The 17371-nt window shown below is 40.3% G+C and overlaps 1 protein-coding gene across 2 annotated transcripts in view; it reads left to right on the forward strand.

Annotated features, from left to right (window-relative positions):
- SPSB4 (splA/ryanodine receptor domain and SOCS box containing 4) overlaps positions 1-3481 on the forward strand; it is a 149615-nt gene extending 146134 nt beyond the window's left edge. For both annotated transcript variants that reach the window (XM_018556057.1, XM_018556058.1), the window contains exon 3: positions 3295-3481. In XM_018556057.1, coding sequence (XP_018411559.1) covers positions 3295-3422 — 128 coding nt within the window. In that variant the 3' untranslated portion in view covers positions 3423-3481. The remainder of the gene's footprint in view (positions 1-3294) is intronic.
- Positions 3482-17371: the final 13890 nt, after the last annotated feature.

Genomic DNA, 17371 nt, shown 5'->3' on the forward strand with positions numbered 1-17371 from the left:
TTTGTATGTCTTTAACACCCAAACTCTACCTACGTAGTAAAGTTTGAATCTTTGTTCTTATATGCAGCCAAGAATTGAGTATGCAAACTGGCTTATGAACAGGGGAAAAAAATGTGGCTTCTATTATACAATGGACACTACCATTGGTTTTCTTCTGAATCAGCAGTGTCATCAGAATGATGTGGTATAAGCCGGGCACAGACATACCATGTGAAATTGTTTGGTTATGAACAGTATATGACTGCTCCTTCTTGTAACCAAGAGTAGGAGTTGAGTTATTTAAACAGCTCCTTGTGTTAATACAGTACCCTGCCTTTCAATAGGAGCAGAGCTCCTCTTTAAGTATGCAAAAGAAAATAATGCTGATCATTGATTGCTGGTTATTGCTGACAGGCAGTCAGCTCTTAGGAATTTTCATAGGAGTTGCTCTCACAGCTGAGCTGGTGCAGCAACCCCTGGAAAATGTTTGAACTCTACACAGTATGTTACTGTACAAATGTGCATGACTAGTATTTTCATAGCCTATGAGGAAACCTATGGTTTCCTGTTAAAGGCAGAAATTCCACACCGCACTGCAGTGTCTGCGGCGTGCTCAGCCTAGAGGTGCACATTCCAAATCCCTTAATGCACTCTGCCACACTCACTTGGCAATGCCTTTCAAAACGTTAAATGAGATTTGAAGATTTGACCTTAACATGGTATGCTGTGCTGGCTCGCCTCCCATTTAAACATACAAAGATATAAAAAGAAAATAGGCAGAGGTGATATGCTATAGCAGACAAGCTCAATTTATATTTTGCTTGAAGGGAGGAAGGTGGATACATGCTCAGTATTATAATCAGTTCACTCCCGTGATAGAATACAATCTTAGGTTTAGTTTACTAATTTGGATTGAGATTGTAGTCTATCACAGGAGTGAACTTGGAGCGGTGACTACTTTACAACACCCACAGGGACCATGGGGAACAAAAGAAGGACAGTCTCAGCACCAATTCAGAGATGATTTGAGGATCTACAGCCAAGTGATACACAAATAAGATACATTTTGGTTAGTAGTTAAGGTTCTTGAATGCATTTTTAATAGGACTGTGCAAATTAACGATTCATTTCTCGATTAATCGTTAATCTTTTTGATCGATTAAAATGTTTTTGAACGATTACATTTTTTATGAAACTTTCTGCACGAGCGCCAGCCAAGGCAATGCCTATACACATACAGCACAGCAATGAAGTAATAAAATGAACTAGGATCACACTAATCCAGCACGTTATTATTCTGAGTTGCCCCACTCAAGCGGCGGCCATATTGAGTGGGGCACGTGAGATGAATAACGTGATGGATTAGTGTGATCCTAGTTCATTTTATTACTTCATTGCTGTGCTGTATGTGTATAGGCCAATGTAGTTGGATCTGTATGTGCGTTATAATCGAAATTAATCGATTAACAATAATTTAGATTAATCGAACACGAAAATTTTAATCAGTAACAGCCCTAATTTTTAAGATTTAGAGGGTTATTCTCATATGAGCCAAGTGATCCCGCCGCAGCCTCGGCTGATCCTTCGGCTTGCCTCGGCCACCTGAGTCCTTCGGTTCGGTCGAACCGAAGGGCTGCTGAACTGGCTTTTCACAATAGCCCATACAGCAGCCCAAGGCATATGCTTTGGCTCGACTGAGCCAAAGGCCGACCTTTCTCCATGCAAATGACCGCTGGGTGGAGGCTGCTGTGATCTTATGGCTCACTTTGCCCAGTTGTAATGACAGATCAGTGTCCCCAAATGACCTGGGGACACTGATCTGTCATCAAACAATAACAACTGGGCGGAGCCAACCGTGACGTCAGGCCCGTATCCGTCCAGTTGTTTATTGGCCAGGACCTGCTAGACTCTGGCAAGTGCCGGCCAATAGGAAACAGTTGGACGGAGGTTACGGTGATGTCACCGCTAGCTCTGCCCAATTTGTTTTTATTTTGCCGGCATCTGCCAGAGTCTACTAGCAGGTCCCGGCCAATAAATAAGAACTGGGCAGAGCCATGACATCACAGTTGGCTCCACCCAGTTTTTATTGTTTAAATACAGCTAATTTTTTTTATTCTGCTCGCTACCTCGAAGGAACCGAGCAGAATACCCATGCCGAATGCCGCTCTGTGGCATTTGGCTATTCACTTACTGCTGTACGGCCCCTATGAGAATAGGGGCGAACGGTAGTGAGTGAGCTGCTGGAGCTTCGGCTCAGCCGATCCTGATGTTGGATCGGCTGATTTGAACGCCTTCTGCACTTCAGAGCATGTTCGGCTAACCGAAGGCAGCCGATGTATGGCTGATTTTAGCCGATGTGTGGCTGAAATCAGCCGTACAAGGCTGAAGTGAATCTGCTCACTTCACTTCGGCTCCGTTCTTCACTCTGCTGCCTTTGGCAGATTAGTGAATAACCCCCTTAATTACTAAGATTAGTGTCACTTTAATGTGTTTAATTGCAGACATGTTACTATCATTATAGGTCTAGAGATATCTGTGATGGTTGTTGAAGTGTAAATATAGCATTCATTTTTTGATGGACTGTGTGTGATTCTAATTCAGTTTTATTCTCTTCTGACTATTGTAATATGTGCTATACAGCAGGTATGCTCTTATATTTTGTACTTTGCCTCTGGATTGGTTTCTACCACATGCAATAATTATATTCCTTTATAAAAAGAAAGAAGCGTGTAAATGTAGGACTATGCTAATTCAGTGTACATTGTGAAGATATTTGTTGCTATAAAGGTCATACACCTTAACTGCATTATTTTGCATTAATGTCCTGCTGGGAGGATGTTGCAAATCTTCCCTTTAATGCAGTAGACCAACTGCTCCTTTTAGTTTTTGCTCACTGGTCTCACTGATAGTTCTTGTAGCTCATTTACCTTCTCCCTGAGTATTTTTTGAGGTTTTTGTTCCATAAATCTATGCTTAGACATGGTAATATTTCTATATGTATGTATATGGTTTTAAAATAGGAGGATTTTAGGTGCTTCTTTATCTTGAGACTGTGTGTGATGTGAATTAATGCCCGAGTTGGCTGGTTATATCCAAGGCGGTCCTTAATACAGTATAACTCTTTTAGAACTCTAGCAGTGAATGTGTAGAACAGCAATAAATATGGGCTGAGAATGTTTTGTCCAAAGCAGCCAAATAGATGTCGATCATTCTTTTTCATTGTTATTGGACTTATTTGTTAGAATTAAGGTTATTTTGGAACTATACAGACAGTAGTTATACTGTGAAATTAATGTACTTGTTCTCTGTTTTCAGCGGAACCGCTTCCTTTGGTGGATTTATGCAGAAGATCGGTTCGGTTTGCTATTGGCAGAGACCGTTTGAACCAAATTGAGTCTTTACCGTTGCCTCAGTCCTTAAAGAACTATTTACAATACCAGTGAAGCACCCTCTTGTAGCCTCAACAGGACAACAAAAAAGAAAATGAAAAGAAGATATAATGCAACTCTATGGGATGCGGTGCCACAGGGCATAAATGAAGCTACTAGAAAAATATTGTGTGAGGTTCCATCCAGTTCTATCTATGTCATCAAGAGGATTCCCGGTTTTCAATTTGGTGTTCACCTTTCTGTATAGGATAAATACAGTAATATTGGAGTAAATTAAATCATTTCCACTGATAAAAGGGCACATTTAATCTTGCCGATTAAGAGGAATAGAAACGGTGTAGTAGGTGAAAAAGGAGCCCATTATAGCAGTTGTTGCCAGGAACATAGGGAATATCAATAATTGAATTAAGTCAAACGGCTCACCATTAAACCAGTATGGATGTCCCTTTTGCCACAATTACAGGAGAAAGGGATATCCATCCAAAATGATTAAGCTTAAGCATAAAACTGGAAGATAGGAAAATGGTTTTGCTGCCTATGGCAAACATCTTTCATTGTTATGTAGGTTAGAAATTCAAATAGAATATGATCTGGTGGCTATGGGCAATGTCTCCACTTACGTGCAGTGCTAGAACTATTGTGTACATAGGGGATTCATCTGGACTGCTGAAGCTGGGTGGAGCTAGAGTAGTGATTACTATTTCATTAGCAGAATCTGGGACCTTTCTTGATCTTGTCAAGCAGGGATAATTTAAAGTTGCCTTTTAATGATCATGCCTTAGTACAATTTATAGGCACCAAGTTATGTCATAATAAACATTACATCATCTTGATGACAAGGCCCATCAGGACAAAGAAACTTTACAGTTTCTCTACATTTTGTCACTTAACATACAACTAAAGGCTCCTGTATGACAGTACCAAATTAATTTACTATGCCATGCACAAGCCTCATAAAGTAAACAAAATACATTATTTACCTTCCCTGACTGATCCAAATCCTCCCTTATTTGTGTCTCACAGGCTCTCCCTCCCAAACACTGCAGCTCACAGTGGGAGGATTTTAGCAATAGTAATGTAATGTAAATCCAGAAAGCAGTGGCCAGATACAAGCTCATGAATTATCAATGTTGATGGCCTTGTCCCCTGCAACATTTTCGTATATCATGCTAGTGCAAGCAGACACAACCAACATGAGAGTGGCGAGTCTACTTTGAATTTAAGAGCAGTTCAGCATTGTTGCCACACCATCACAGGAAGCTGCATTAGGTGGACTTCACTGGTTGGCTCAAAAGATATTTGTGGGCCTTTTTCAGGGTGACTAAGATAAGACTCTAAGTGCAGATGAAGAAAATAGGTCACCAGCACTCCATAAGTTAAAATGAATGAGTCCTTTTAATGGACAATGATGTCACAGAAATCCAACATGAGCCGACGTTTCGGGGCCACACAGGGTCCCTTCATCTCTTGCCTTGAAGAAGGGACCCTGTGTGGCCCCGAAACGTCGGCTCATGTTGGATTTCTGTGACATCATTGTCCATTAAAAGGACTCATTCATTTTAACTTATGGAGTGCTGGTGACCTATTTTCTTCAATCTTGTGTTTTGCACGGTGCCATCCGTGAAGTTACTTCGAGCACCATTTATTTGATTGTTGGCCGGGACTGCTGAAAGGTGTGCGGAGGGCACCTCCATCAATTGCATCTAAGTGCAGATGCACTTTTAATTAAGTTCTGCAGTACATATTTTTTAATAGGAGGACAGTTTTCCTTTTTAAGTGCAAAAAAAGTGTCGGCAAGTTCTTTCATGTGACTTTATTCCACTAAGCATGAGTACAATTTTGGTCTGAAAACCTGTTTTCACTCTGAATGTTGAGAGTTTAAAAGGTACTCAGACTAGAACCTCACCTGTAATATGAGGAAGTCCCTTGAAAAGGACTCTCTAGTGCTGCGGTTGCATCTTAGTATTTTGTATCAGCAATTGGGATCTGAGGCTTTCCCATAACAATAGAATGTTCCTTTATGGAGGACAACAATTTGGAGCACTATGGAGACATAATTTACCAATCCCTTCATATTCTCTACTTGAGGCCTCTTGCGAAATTAAAAGTAATACAAATATACTTCTTTCTACACTGACCCCATGCTGGGTGATTTTTTTTTTTTTAATTCGAGGCACATAGGTGGTTAAAAAGGAACTTATTTAACAAAAAGTGCAACAAAACTTTAATACATGTCTACACTACTTGTGGACAGTGATGCTCTAGGATTGTGCCTAGTTTGCCCATTTATTTAATCCCTTGATATCAATTATGATCATGGATTCAAAACTAAACAAAACTATTTTATTTGCTTGTCTTAAAAAAATCATGGTTTAGAACATTTCAGATTCAATTAGTCTGTGGGTTCTCAATCAACAATAGCCATCAATATGTTCCATTAAGAGATGTATGAAGCTATTCCTTGTACAGAAAGATATAATGAAGATTCTTACAAGAACATGAGCCTGAGCAAGCACAACTTGGATGTCATTACCAGACTTTGTTACACGTTTGAAAATGCTGTCACAAATTTGACATTTATTTGTCATGGCCTGTAAGATTTCATTTCAAATAAAATTCATTTAATTAAAGCCTCTACATTTTGTCTGGACTACGATAGGGCAGGCTGTGGGTAAATCTATACTATTCCATTCAGCCCTGCAATGTATATACACAATGATATTTCTTCTACGATCCTGTCTCTTTTTCCTCAGTATTAGAATAATTTTATTGGAGCTGACACCTAATCCTCACAGGTGAGAAGACCAGAAGTGAAAGATTGTCAAATACCCTGCACACCACAGGCACAGCAGCAGGGCTCAACAGCAAATATACTTTTACTCACAGCTCATTTATCTGCCACCATATAAAGCAAAAGGAAGAGTTTGCTTAAATGTTTTCATTACTGGGATCTTCCATTATCAAAACGATAGTAGGAAACACCTTCTGCCTTTTAATAGTTGCCAGTGGGGGGTCTATACTCTTGAACCTTAACTTCTCTAGCTATTCCCTGACCCCTATCACTGATCCCTAACACAGTTACCATGAGTGCAGTGAGCACTGAGCAGCATTTAGAGCAGTCAGAATATATATGTTCTCATGTTTGTTTGTTTTTTGCAGTGACACATTTTCAGAGTACATGTAACCATTATTTCCAAAACTTGAATCAAATGACCTTACCCAGGTGCGTGCCTAGGTTCATTGATGCCTAAGGTGGCTGTTTTTGCTGTGTGAACTTAGTGCCGCCCCCAGCAGTGTCGTCTGAGGCAGCTGCCTTAAATGGCCTCATGGAGAAGCTCTGATCTGCCCTTACCATAGTTACGTAGGTATATACTGTACATAAACAGTCCTAATTTAAGCCTAACTCAAGACATTTGTTTTTTTGTCTTGGATAGCATGGGGAAGAGTTAACATTTCTGTCAGTTATTTCTGCCTGTGACCCTATTGAGGAGATCTTCTCTAATGTATTGTCCCTTTTCACAATGGTGCAAGAAATGGATGGTGCAGTTGTTACTGGTAGAGGAAAGCATAGACAGCAATTCAAAAGTCAATAGTTCAAACTTTTTTAATCACTATTTTTGTCTGTGTACCGGTTAGATTTTCTATAACTTCCTGTCCTGACAGGAAGTAAGCAGCAATTTCTCTAATAGGTACACAGACCGCTATAATACCTCAAGAGAGGCTCTAAATGTTTCCCTTCTATCCATAATTATATAAAATGTTTTAAAGAACTGGTGTAACTAGAATAAACCCATGCCGTGCAAAAAGATGTCCATAGTGAGAATTAAGCGGTGGACCACAGCACTACAAGGCCGCTGTATGAACCTGGTTATTCCACATTGCTGTTATTTGCGCCAAAATATCGGATAAATCCTATACATTATCGGATAAATAATTTGCTCTGCACTGTAATCCCAGTGTCACATTTTCCCAGATATAAGAGGCTGATATAGAAGGCTATCAAATGTTGCAGCCACAGAGATTTGCCTGCTGAGTTCACCAGGTTAAGCTGTTCATGGCTAGAACATCCCCTACCACAGACCATAAAAGATCACCTGAAATGTACCTGCAATGTACTTGAATTTCTCAAAAAGTGGGAAATACATTAAACTTTCACGAAATCTACTCTCAAAAATCCACCAAGTCTAGCACACCTACAAAACAATTCCATAGCTGTGTAATTGCATATCTGTTTGCTTTGTCATTTATGAGAAAGATATAGACTTGGTTAGCATTTCTTGAGATTTTTTTTTAATTAAAAAAGTCTGAATAAATAAAAAAAATCAAAATACTTGTAATTTGTATGTTGAATGTTGTATTTTCTTCCAATGAAAAGGAATGCATTTTTAATATATACGTATCTGAAATACATCCCAAATGCCACAAAAGTTGGGACACTGTGTAAAATCTACATAAAAACAGAATGCAATGATTTGTAAATCTCATAAACTCTTATTTTATTCACAATAGAAAATAGAAAACATATCAAATGTTTAAACTGAGAAAATGTACCATTTTAAGATAAAAATAAGTTAGTTTTGATATTGATGGCAGCAACACATCTCAAAAAAGATGGGACAGGTCAACAAAAAGCTGGCAAAGTGGGGGTGGGGGGGCGAGACATCTATTGTCTGCCACATACAATGTTGTTTTAACTCCATCTCCATGGGAGACTCCATCATCAGGCGGACTGACAGGGTAATCTGTCATCACTCTGGGCAGGTTAATATCACCTCATAGACTCCAAGTATGCAAATGCATCAACTAGGGATGTCCCGATGCCACTTTTTCAGGCCCAAGTACCAGTACATCCCCTCATGTACTTGCCGATACCAATTACCGATACTTTTTCTTAAAGGGACAGGCGACTTTAAATGATCAATCAACACCTGGTTGTGACTAACGGATGATGTGGATTTGAGCGACATTCACCATGTTTATTCACAGATAATTTTTGTACAAGTCATTCTGGATTGAGAAAGCTGGTTGGATGACCAGTGAAAAGTCTTCAAGAAAAATACAGCAAGTCCAGTTGCCTTGACTTATTTTTTACAGATACTAACTTTTGAAGTTTAGTTGTTGTCAATGGAGCTGTCTCCTAAAAATACCCTGCTTACTTCTGGATAGGGCAGACTGGCTCCTGAATTTCATAATAATTTGTCCACCCCTGTGTTGAGGGCGTGTTTGAGGCCCTCAGGAGTTTGCCCTCATATTCCTGCAGATGCTGACTTGTGTTGACACTTTTATGTAAACCATACCAAACACAGTAATAGGATCTTGTGGTATAGCAGATATGTTGAATGCTGTTTTTTTTCAGCACCCCACTAAATCACATGTTCCCTAGCAACTCTCTCAGCTTTATTATTTCAATAAAACTTTGTAGGTGTTAGTAGGACTCTTGGCTCTGCCTAACAGAATGTCTGCTTGCATTGGTTATGAGTGACAGAATCACTTGATGCTTTCAGCAAAAAACACAATCATACATTATCCTGCCTCAATCATTGTATGCCACATACTGTAAAATGTGGTTTTCCCATGGGCTATGCAGCTGTTGGCCTATTTAGGCCCTATTAACACCAGTGCGATTGAACGTGCGTTGCCCAACCCGTGTTAATGCCCAGGACTGCTACCGTTTCTATTGGGCCAATTAACACCTGTGCGCCACCCTGCCATGTATTGGGGAAAATAGAACAGGTGAATTTTATGTTGCATCGACGAGTGTGTTTGGCCCCATGAGCTGCAAATTATAGATGATCTGCAAATTATCTGTGGTCAGATGGAAAAAGTGCAACAGATTCCTCCATCTACGCTAAACTGTGTGGATGGAGGAATCTCCCACTGGGCCAAGCTTCAGTATCTTGCTAGTCGGCCCCGTTGGCTCTGAAAATACCTGAACAATGTGTGCATCCAATCAGATTGTTCAAGTATTTTTTACAGCCAGCAGGGCCGACTAGCAAGATATTGAAGCTTGGCCCGGTGGGAGATTCCTCCATCCACACAGTTTAGCGTAGATGGAGGAATCTTGCACTTTTTCCATCTGACCATAGAAAATCTGCAAATAATCTATAGGTGTCTGGCCAGCTATAGACTTTAATAGTAGAGCATGAAAATGCATGTTAACGCATGACAACAAGTCCCCACCCCCTAGAAACCTCTACCCTTTTTGGCTTTAATTGGCCAAACAAAAAAACACAACGCATGAAAATGTGTTTAAAATAAAGGTGTAAACCTCGCTATCATGGTGTCAGTGTGCACACAGACCTTGGACTACCCAAATACCTCCTGCACACAGCAAGGTTTTTAGTGACCCTGTCATCCTGTACTCCAGAAGTTCTTTGATGGCGGGAGCTGAGGCTTTGCAGCATGGGCCTCATCTAACCTGGTGGCCCAAGCAGTGTTAATGACCTAAGCAATATATTAATGCTATTGTCATATTTGTATCTCATGAATACTGACTCAGTTGGGTATACTGTGAGTGGTCGGGCAAGTTTATTAAACCTGGACCAGATATTAGAAATGCACATTATAAAAATGTTATGGTAAGTTGGCTGTTTGCACCTTTATGGTGAACCATGGTCAGTTTTATACAGGATGTAGAAAGATTGTTCTCGTGATGCATTCACATCTGACTAGACGGCTTTCCCTCAGGCAGACTGCATCTGAATGCAGTACATAATAAGTACATAGTACAGTAATTCTACAAATGCTAAGTCTGGTGGCACTTCAAGTCACTTAGCTGGAAAAGGTGCCCAGATTAGGAGCTCTCACTTTACTCCGACATTCCTGATCTGCATCTTGCAAAATCTCCAAAAACATTGAAGTCAGTGTATCAGTGTGATAGCCAGGCAGCTAGAATCTTCAGATAGTGAATAGCAATGGCAGCCATTTTAGTTTTCTCAGGGAAGCCTTACTTTAAAGCCCATCTCTGGGCAAACAAAAAATGATCCTTTCAGTGGGGTTACCCCTACACTGCAAGGGTTAAGTGCTTGTTTGTTTGTTTTTTTAGGAGATTTACTTTCCTGATCCTCGCTCGCCCACGGTCAGCCCTCTCCTTTTCTTCCCCTCCGTTCTGGCTGGTGGAATATAGCTTGGTGTCCTCACATCTAATGCAGATCTATGGAAACTGCATTAGATGTGATGAAGTCAGTAGCCCTTAGAAGAGGAGAAAAGGCTGCAGGGACCAGTCTAGCAGCCCCAAGGGAGCCAGCGGGAGTGGGGATCAAGTAAGTAAATCTGATTTACTCCAATCCCTATGGAAATGAGCACTTAACCCTTACGAAGAGGAAATAGCCCAACTGTATAGCTTATTTTGTTTGCCCGGAGATGGTCTTTAACCTCCATTCGCTGTGTTACATAACTCAAGAAAGTAAAAGAAAATGCATCACTTTGAGGGTTTTGTTGGATCACAAAGAATTGTGTTTTGTCTTCATTCCTTCCTGATTTCCTGTTTCTTTTTTGGAAACAAAACCAAAGAGACTCAGGAGCTTTGAATTTAACACAGAGATATGTTTTTCATTGTTTTACACAGATTGAACACGTGTCACTTTTTATGAGAGAAAACAAAAGCCTCTTTAGGGCCCATTCACGATGATGTAATGCAAATTTTCCCTTATACTGTATATTGTTTCTATATTGTTTTGAACTGTTGTTTCTATTTTTACTGAGCATATTTGATATATAGCGTTTACCTTTCTAGTGTCTAATACAGCCTCTTTTCTGCCAAACGTCTGCCACTCTTCCCCTTTGTCATTCTGTATTACAGCTAACTTTGTACAAGGCAGGCATAACCTAATTTCACATCTCTAGCTGTAATCCAGTTGCAGTTTACTCGGAGACAAGCTGTTATTTCCTTCAAATAGAGTCAGAAGGTGCCTGAAAGTGCTATTCGTTTTGTGTATGGCAACCAGATTTTCACATTCATTTTTACATTTAGTTCTACAAATATGAGAGCAGAATCTGATAGGTTGCTATAGGTAGCTTGCGTCTTTATATTCTTGAAATCATGTGGCTTTACAGCTTCTACATCAAGTAATAAGGGGCTCTAAGGGTTTAATTTATAACTGGGAGTGGATAACATTATCTGCCTTCCACTATATTCTGCTGGTCTACGCAAACCATATGCCACATTTTATGGCCCATTCATAAAATGCAGGCCATGCTGAGTAACCTGCATCACCCCGTGGAGTTCTCCCTACCTAAAGTGACACTAAACTCTGGAGTTAAACATGTGTGCATCACTCAGCTGTAGATCCTCAAATCATCTCTGAATTGGTGCTGACACTGTCCTTCCTTCTGGAGGGTGGCTACTTTACAACAAACACAGAGGGACCATGGGGAACAAAAGTAGCCACCCTCCAGAAGCTACATTTGGTAAAAGTTAAGGTACTTGAATGCATTTTTAAGATCTAACTCCTGAGTTTAGTGTCACTTTAATGCAGCAGAGAGAACAAATATACATTGCCCAGCAAAGTATTTTTCTCATGGAGACACACAAAGCTTACTAGCACAAGCAAGGATAACTAATAGGACCCTGCAAGGGAAAGGGGCCACCCAAAAAGAGGGTTATCAGGGCCAGTGGATAGGGGACATCTCATTCTGCAGGAAACTAAAACTTTTAAACATCAAGGAGCAGAATCCGTTGTATGTGATTTAAATCGGCATATGAAATAGCTTAGAAAACTGTCGAATTTATTGCCACTCTAAAGCAGCAGTACGGCCATACTACAGCCATGCGGCTGGTTTGTAAAAAAGAACTATAGCCAACCTTTTTTTTTTTTTTTTTAGCTTTAGTCCTCTTTTGGGTCAAAGAAGTATATTTACTATTTTAAAATCCTGTGAACCAAACTCGACATATAGTGGCTACTGCCTGCTATTTGCTGACAGCTCAGAGCCACACTGCAACCATGAAAGATCCTGAAAGTATTGTCGGGATACACGCTCCTGTCTGATTGACAGCTGGCTCTGCCTCTCTAGAGCCAGAGCCAGCTGTGCCCACCCTCTCCCCTGTCTGTTCCTCAAATGAGTGCTGGAGGAACAGGGAGAGGGGAGCGGGGGAATCCCTGTGGGGACTGTCAGTCACTGCTCTCTGCATGGAGAAGACAGAGTTCATGATCGCTCAGCTGTCGATTTATATAGAACCAGCATTTGACACCTACAACACCTACAGTGTCACACGCCGACTCTAAGTAATGGGAGGGGCACATTTTACTCAGTACTTCCCCTTTGCATAACCCCTAAGCATGCATGTTTTCACTGTTATTACTTGTGAACTGTATATCATACAGTACCTCAAAGTTAATTTATGTTTTCAAAAGACACGTCTTATGTTCCATTTGTTATTCTAAAACAGAATCAGTCTCTAAAGATACAATCTAAATCCTAAATTATGGGACACCTGCTATTTTCCATAGCAAATAAATGGTTATGTTCATCATCTCCATGTTCTTTTCCTCCAGAAACCTGAGTAGAAAACCAGTAGTTCTGTTGATGAATCGCAATGACTTCAATATTTTTTTAGCAATAAAACAGACATAACATTAAACAGGAAAGTATCCAGCACCTGGCCTATGTGTTCCTCTGGGGTGGCAGTACAACTCCAAACATTTTCAGTCGCTGTGGGATACTGCTTTGAATGTGGAACTCCAGCCAATATTTTTTGTAGTTTTGGTGCAGTATATAAATGAAGTGTATTCTCTTTCAAGTTCTTATTGCTGTGCCCACGTTGGGGAATCTTGGAGACAAAGTGGAAAGTAAGAGGAAATCTCCTCATCTTTGACAGATGTCACCAGAGCAGTCATTGCCACTGGGACATGTGTCCATTATTCCTGTTCAATTTTATTTGCAACAACTGTAAAAGTTTTGCCCTCACTATTTGTCCCAGTGACCATGGTAATTATTGTGACACCAAATGAGGAGAAACTTCCCCCAAGGAAACATGGGCCGTAGCAAAAAAAAAACAAAAAACGCGACAGAGGTTCTAATCCTTCTACATTCTATCCAAAACTGGAAAAAAGTTTTAGTTGGAGCTTCATTGAAAGTCCAAGTGGCAGCCTACTAAGGGTAAAATAGTAAAAATCTGTATGCTTTAAATAACAACTCCAGGATTTTGAAAAGTTAACCCTTGCAGTGGGGCTACCCCCACACCACAAGGGTTAACTTCTAATTTTTTTCTAGGGGCAAAAAATTATACTCACCCGTATAACCTTGGTGTCTTCATATCTGATACACTTTATTATACATAAGGACATCACGGATCCTTAGACTGCCAGAGCCTGGGGGAGTAGAGCCTGCGGGCCAGTCTAGTAGCCAGACGGGACCGAGTATTAGGTGAGTATTTCTTCTTTATTTTCCCTCCAAGCTGTAAACGGTTGCAGTGTGGGGACAGCCCCACTGCAAGGGTCAATTTTACAAATCCTGGTTCCACTTTAAAGTGACCCTGCTACGTTGCTGATTCTGGCCGATTCTTTACATTGGGGTCAGATCTCGGCATGTACACAACTCCTTTACTATAACATATTTGCATGTATTCACATCATGGTTGAAATATACAGTGCATTGGATTTTTGAAAGGAATCTGGAATTCTATAAATGCTTTTAAGAAGCTTGTGGCTACAATAAATGTTACTTCTCTGCCTCATTGTTTTCATTTTCCTGCTCCCATAATGTCTGCGGACATAGTTTTACCTCAGGAATGAAGTTACCAATAAATGCATTGATTAGTACTGTAGTGATAGTTCTTGAGGGCATCTGAGGACAAGCTGCTTCCTGTAGAGGCTTCATGCCAAACCAGTAATTTATGGCACCAGAGAAGTGACAAAAGTTCGACATTAAAATCTAGTGGACTTATACTGGTCCTATGGATGGGGGCTGATATTAAAGTGAATAAAGGAAGTTATGGTTTCTAGTAAAGTGTGTTTTTTATTTTAAATAAAATTCATGCATGTGTTTGGGTTTTTTATTGAGAGATCATTTTTGAGATAGACATATACAAGCAGGGCCGGTGCAAGGATTTTTGCCTACACAGGCGAAGGTGCATCCCCCTCCCCGGCACCCTCAGGCAGCCTATGGTAGCGCTAGCCCTGCAAAGACATCCCATAAAGCAGCACTCCAAACCTAACAGGAGATCTGTGATATCCATGTTACAGGTCACACCAATTATGTCAGAAGCATTTAGAAAAAAGGAAGACCATCAGCTACTAGTGCTGTATATGCGAAGCCACAAGCAATGACACCCCAAATAGTGGAGCACCCCAATACAAAGACACCCCCAAAGTGTACCACTCCAGAAAGCATAATGAATATGTCCTTGTTACAGCTCACACTAAACATATCTAGAATTTGGGAACAGAATGACCATCATCTTCTGAAGCACAATATGTAAAGCCACAGACATTGATACCCCAAGTTCCTTACCATGAAGCACCCCAATACAAGGACCCCCCCATAGATCTTCAGTAAAGATAGCATAACTAACAGCACTGACCGTCAATGTAACTAAAGTATTCGCACTGACCGCCACTGTAACGAAAGTATTCACAATGGCCTCCAATGTAACAAAGGTATTCACAATGACCGCCAATGTAACGAAAGTATTCACAATGGCCGCCAATGTAACAAAGGTATTCACAATGACCGCCAATGTAACGAAAGTATTAACACTGACCGCCAATGTAACAAAGGTATTCACAATGACCGCCAAATGTAACGAAAGTATTCACAATGACCGCCAATGTAACGAAAGTATTCACACTGACCACCAATGTAACGAAAGTATTCACACTGGCCGCTAATGAAACAAAGGTATTCACAATGACCGCCAATGTAACGAAAGTATTCACAATGACCGCCAATGTAACAAAGGTATTCACAATGACCGCCAAATGTAACGAAAGTATTCACAATGACCGCCAATGTAACGAAAGTATTCACAATGACCGCCAATGTAAAGAAAGTGTTCACAATGACCGTCAATGTAACAAAGGTATACACCATATATATACTTAAACATACCTTGTTCTTGCAGTCTTCAGGCAGTTTTTTTCTTCCTTAGCAGCGGGGATGGGGGGGGGGGGCATTTATTTGCATATGAATGAGCTGTGATATTTACATATGAATGGGTCACAACTTATTGATATGCAAATCACAGCAGCCTATTCATATGTTAATATCTCGGTCGGGACAGTGCAGGGACAGCACCAACAGGATCCGGAGAGAGCAGACAGCAGAGGGAGCTGGGGGCGTGGCTCTGACTATAGGAAACTGAAGCTCAGATCCCCGTCCATTGCGCTGCTCCTGTGTTCGGGAGGGAGGTGTTTTTCCGCCCTCCCCCACCAGCGCCCTCAGTCGGCCGCTTGTGCTGCCTGTGTGGTAGCGCCGGCTCTGTGTACAAGCTTATTCAATAAGGCAAAAAGAAAGTGCACAGTACAGTATCGTGCCAGTATTATCTGACAGTGGTGTGATTTCAATAAACTCAAATGTTTTAAATGCTATAGGTTACTACACACGCCATATCGCCAACAAATCGTTGCACTAGAGATTGGGAGTGGCGGGCCCAGGGAAAACACCTCATCTTTTCATTCTCCTAGCTCAGAAAAGGAAGGTAGTATCGTATAAAACAGTAGTCAGTGCTATTGGCAGTAGGGCTGACCCGAACAGCCTGGAATATCAGGCAATTCACCTTATGTCCTATTAGTTCCACTTTACCAATGTGCTGCATCGGTGTGTGCTGATATTTGTCTGACTCCAACTGTTGTATAAGTAATTTATATTAACTTTTAACATATTATCATGTGGCCATAAGACAAGCAGTCAGTTTGATGCCATAAGACAATGTGAGGAAGAAAGGGGAAATACATTATACAATGGGAGGGCACACAATGCAATAACCAAAATGCCCACAAGATGGCAGTATATTAACCAGCAATTAAAAGCAATTTATATTAACCCCTTCATGACTGAGCTTGTTTGACTGACACACTTTTGACATTTTTGCTGTGTGATTCTTCCACATCAGTAATATACTTTCTTACAAAGTGCACCCACACATATTATATATTGTTTTTTAGAGGACAGATAGGGCTACATATTTATATCACATATGTGTGTCTAACGCCTCACTTAGGACAAATAAAATATAAAAAAGAGGAAAAAACCTAAAAAAAAAACACTTTTTTCCCAGTTTTGATTTGTAGTATTTTTTTACCAAACCAGCACAGCTTTAAAAAAAATGCAATAAATACATTAATGTATTTATCCCTTATTTTTTTTACACTTATTTTTTATTTTTTTTACACTTTTCACAATTTGTTTTTTTTTTACACTTTTTACTATTTTTTTAAACTTAAAAATTTTATTTTATTTAATTATATCAAGCAGTCATTGTGAATTAATCTCACTATTACTGCTTGATAAATGAATACATTTTTGGTTATTATCAGGCTGCTTCAAACTTCAGAACAGCCGATAATAAGTTAGTGACACTGATCCTGCAGCAGTTCAGGATTCAGCTGTCACTAGTTTTCTGATTGTTACAACAACGATCAGCAAACTGAAACATTCTTCTTTCAGGAATAGATACATTGTGTATCTATTCCTGAAAGTGAAAGAAAAAAAAAGCCAGTATAGCTTGAGAGAGATATCTCTTGATCTATACGAGCTGTCATTTCGGGTGTCTGAGAGTCAAAGCAGAGCGGGCACACATACCGGCTTTTGCCGGCAATGTATCTATTCCTGAAAGTGAAAGAAAAAAAAAAGCCAGTATAGCTTGAGAGAGATATCTCTTGATCTATACGAGCTGTCAGAATGCCGGCAAAAGCCGGCATGTGTGTCTGCTCTGCTGTGACTCTCAGACACCCGAAATTAAGGTATCGGGTGTCTGAAAAAGGTTAACCCTTTCATTAATGGATGCCTCTAAACTGAGGGATACATTAATGAATGGTAACCGCTGATTCTCAGCGGTTACCAGC

The sequence above is a fragment of the Nanorana parkeri genome, unplaced genomic scaffold (genome assembly GCF_000935625.1).
Source record: "Nanorana parkeri isolate BGI_ZX_2015 unplaced genomic scaffold, ASM93562v1 scaffold223, whole genome shotgun sequence".
Classification (NCBI taxonomy): Eukaryota; Metazoa; Chordata; class Amphibia; order Anura; family Dicroglossidae; genus Nanorana; species Nanorana parkeri.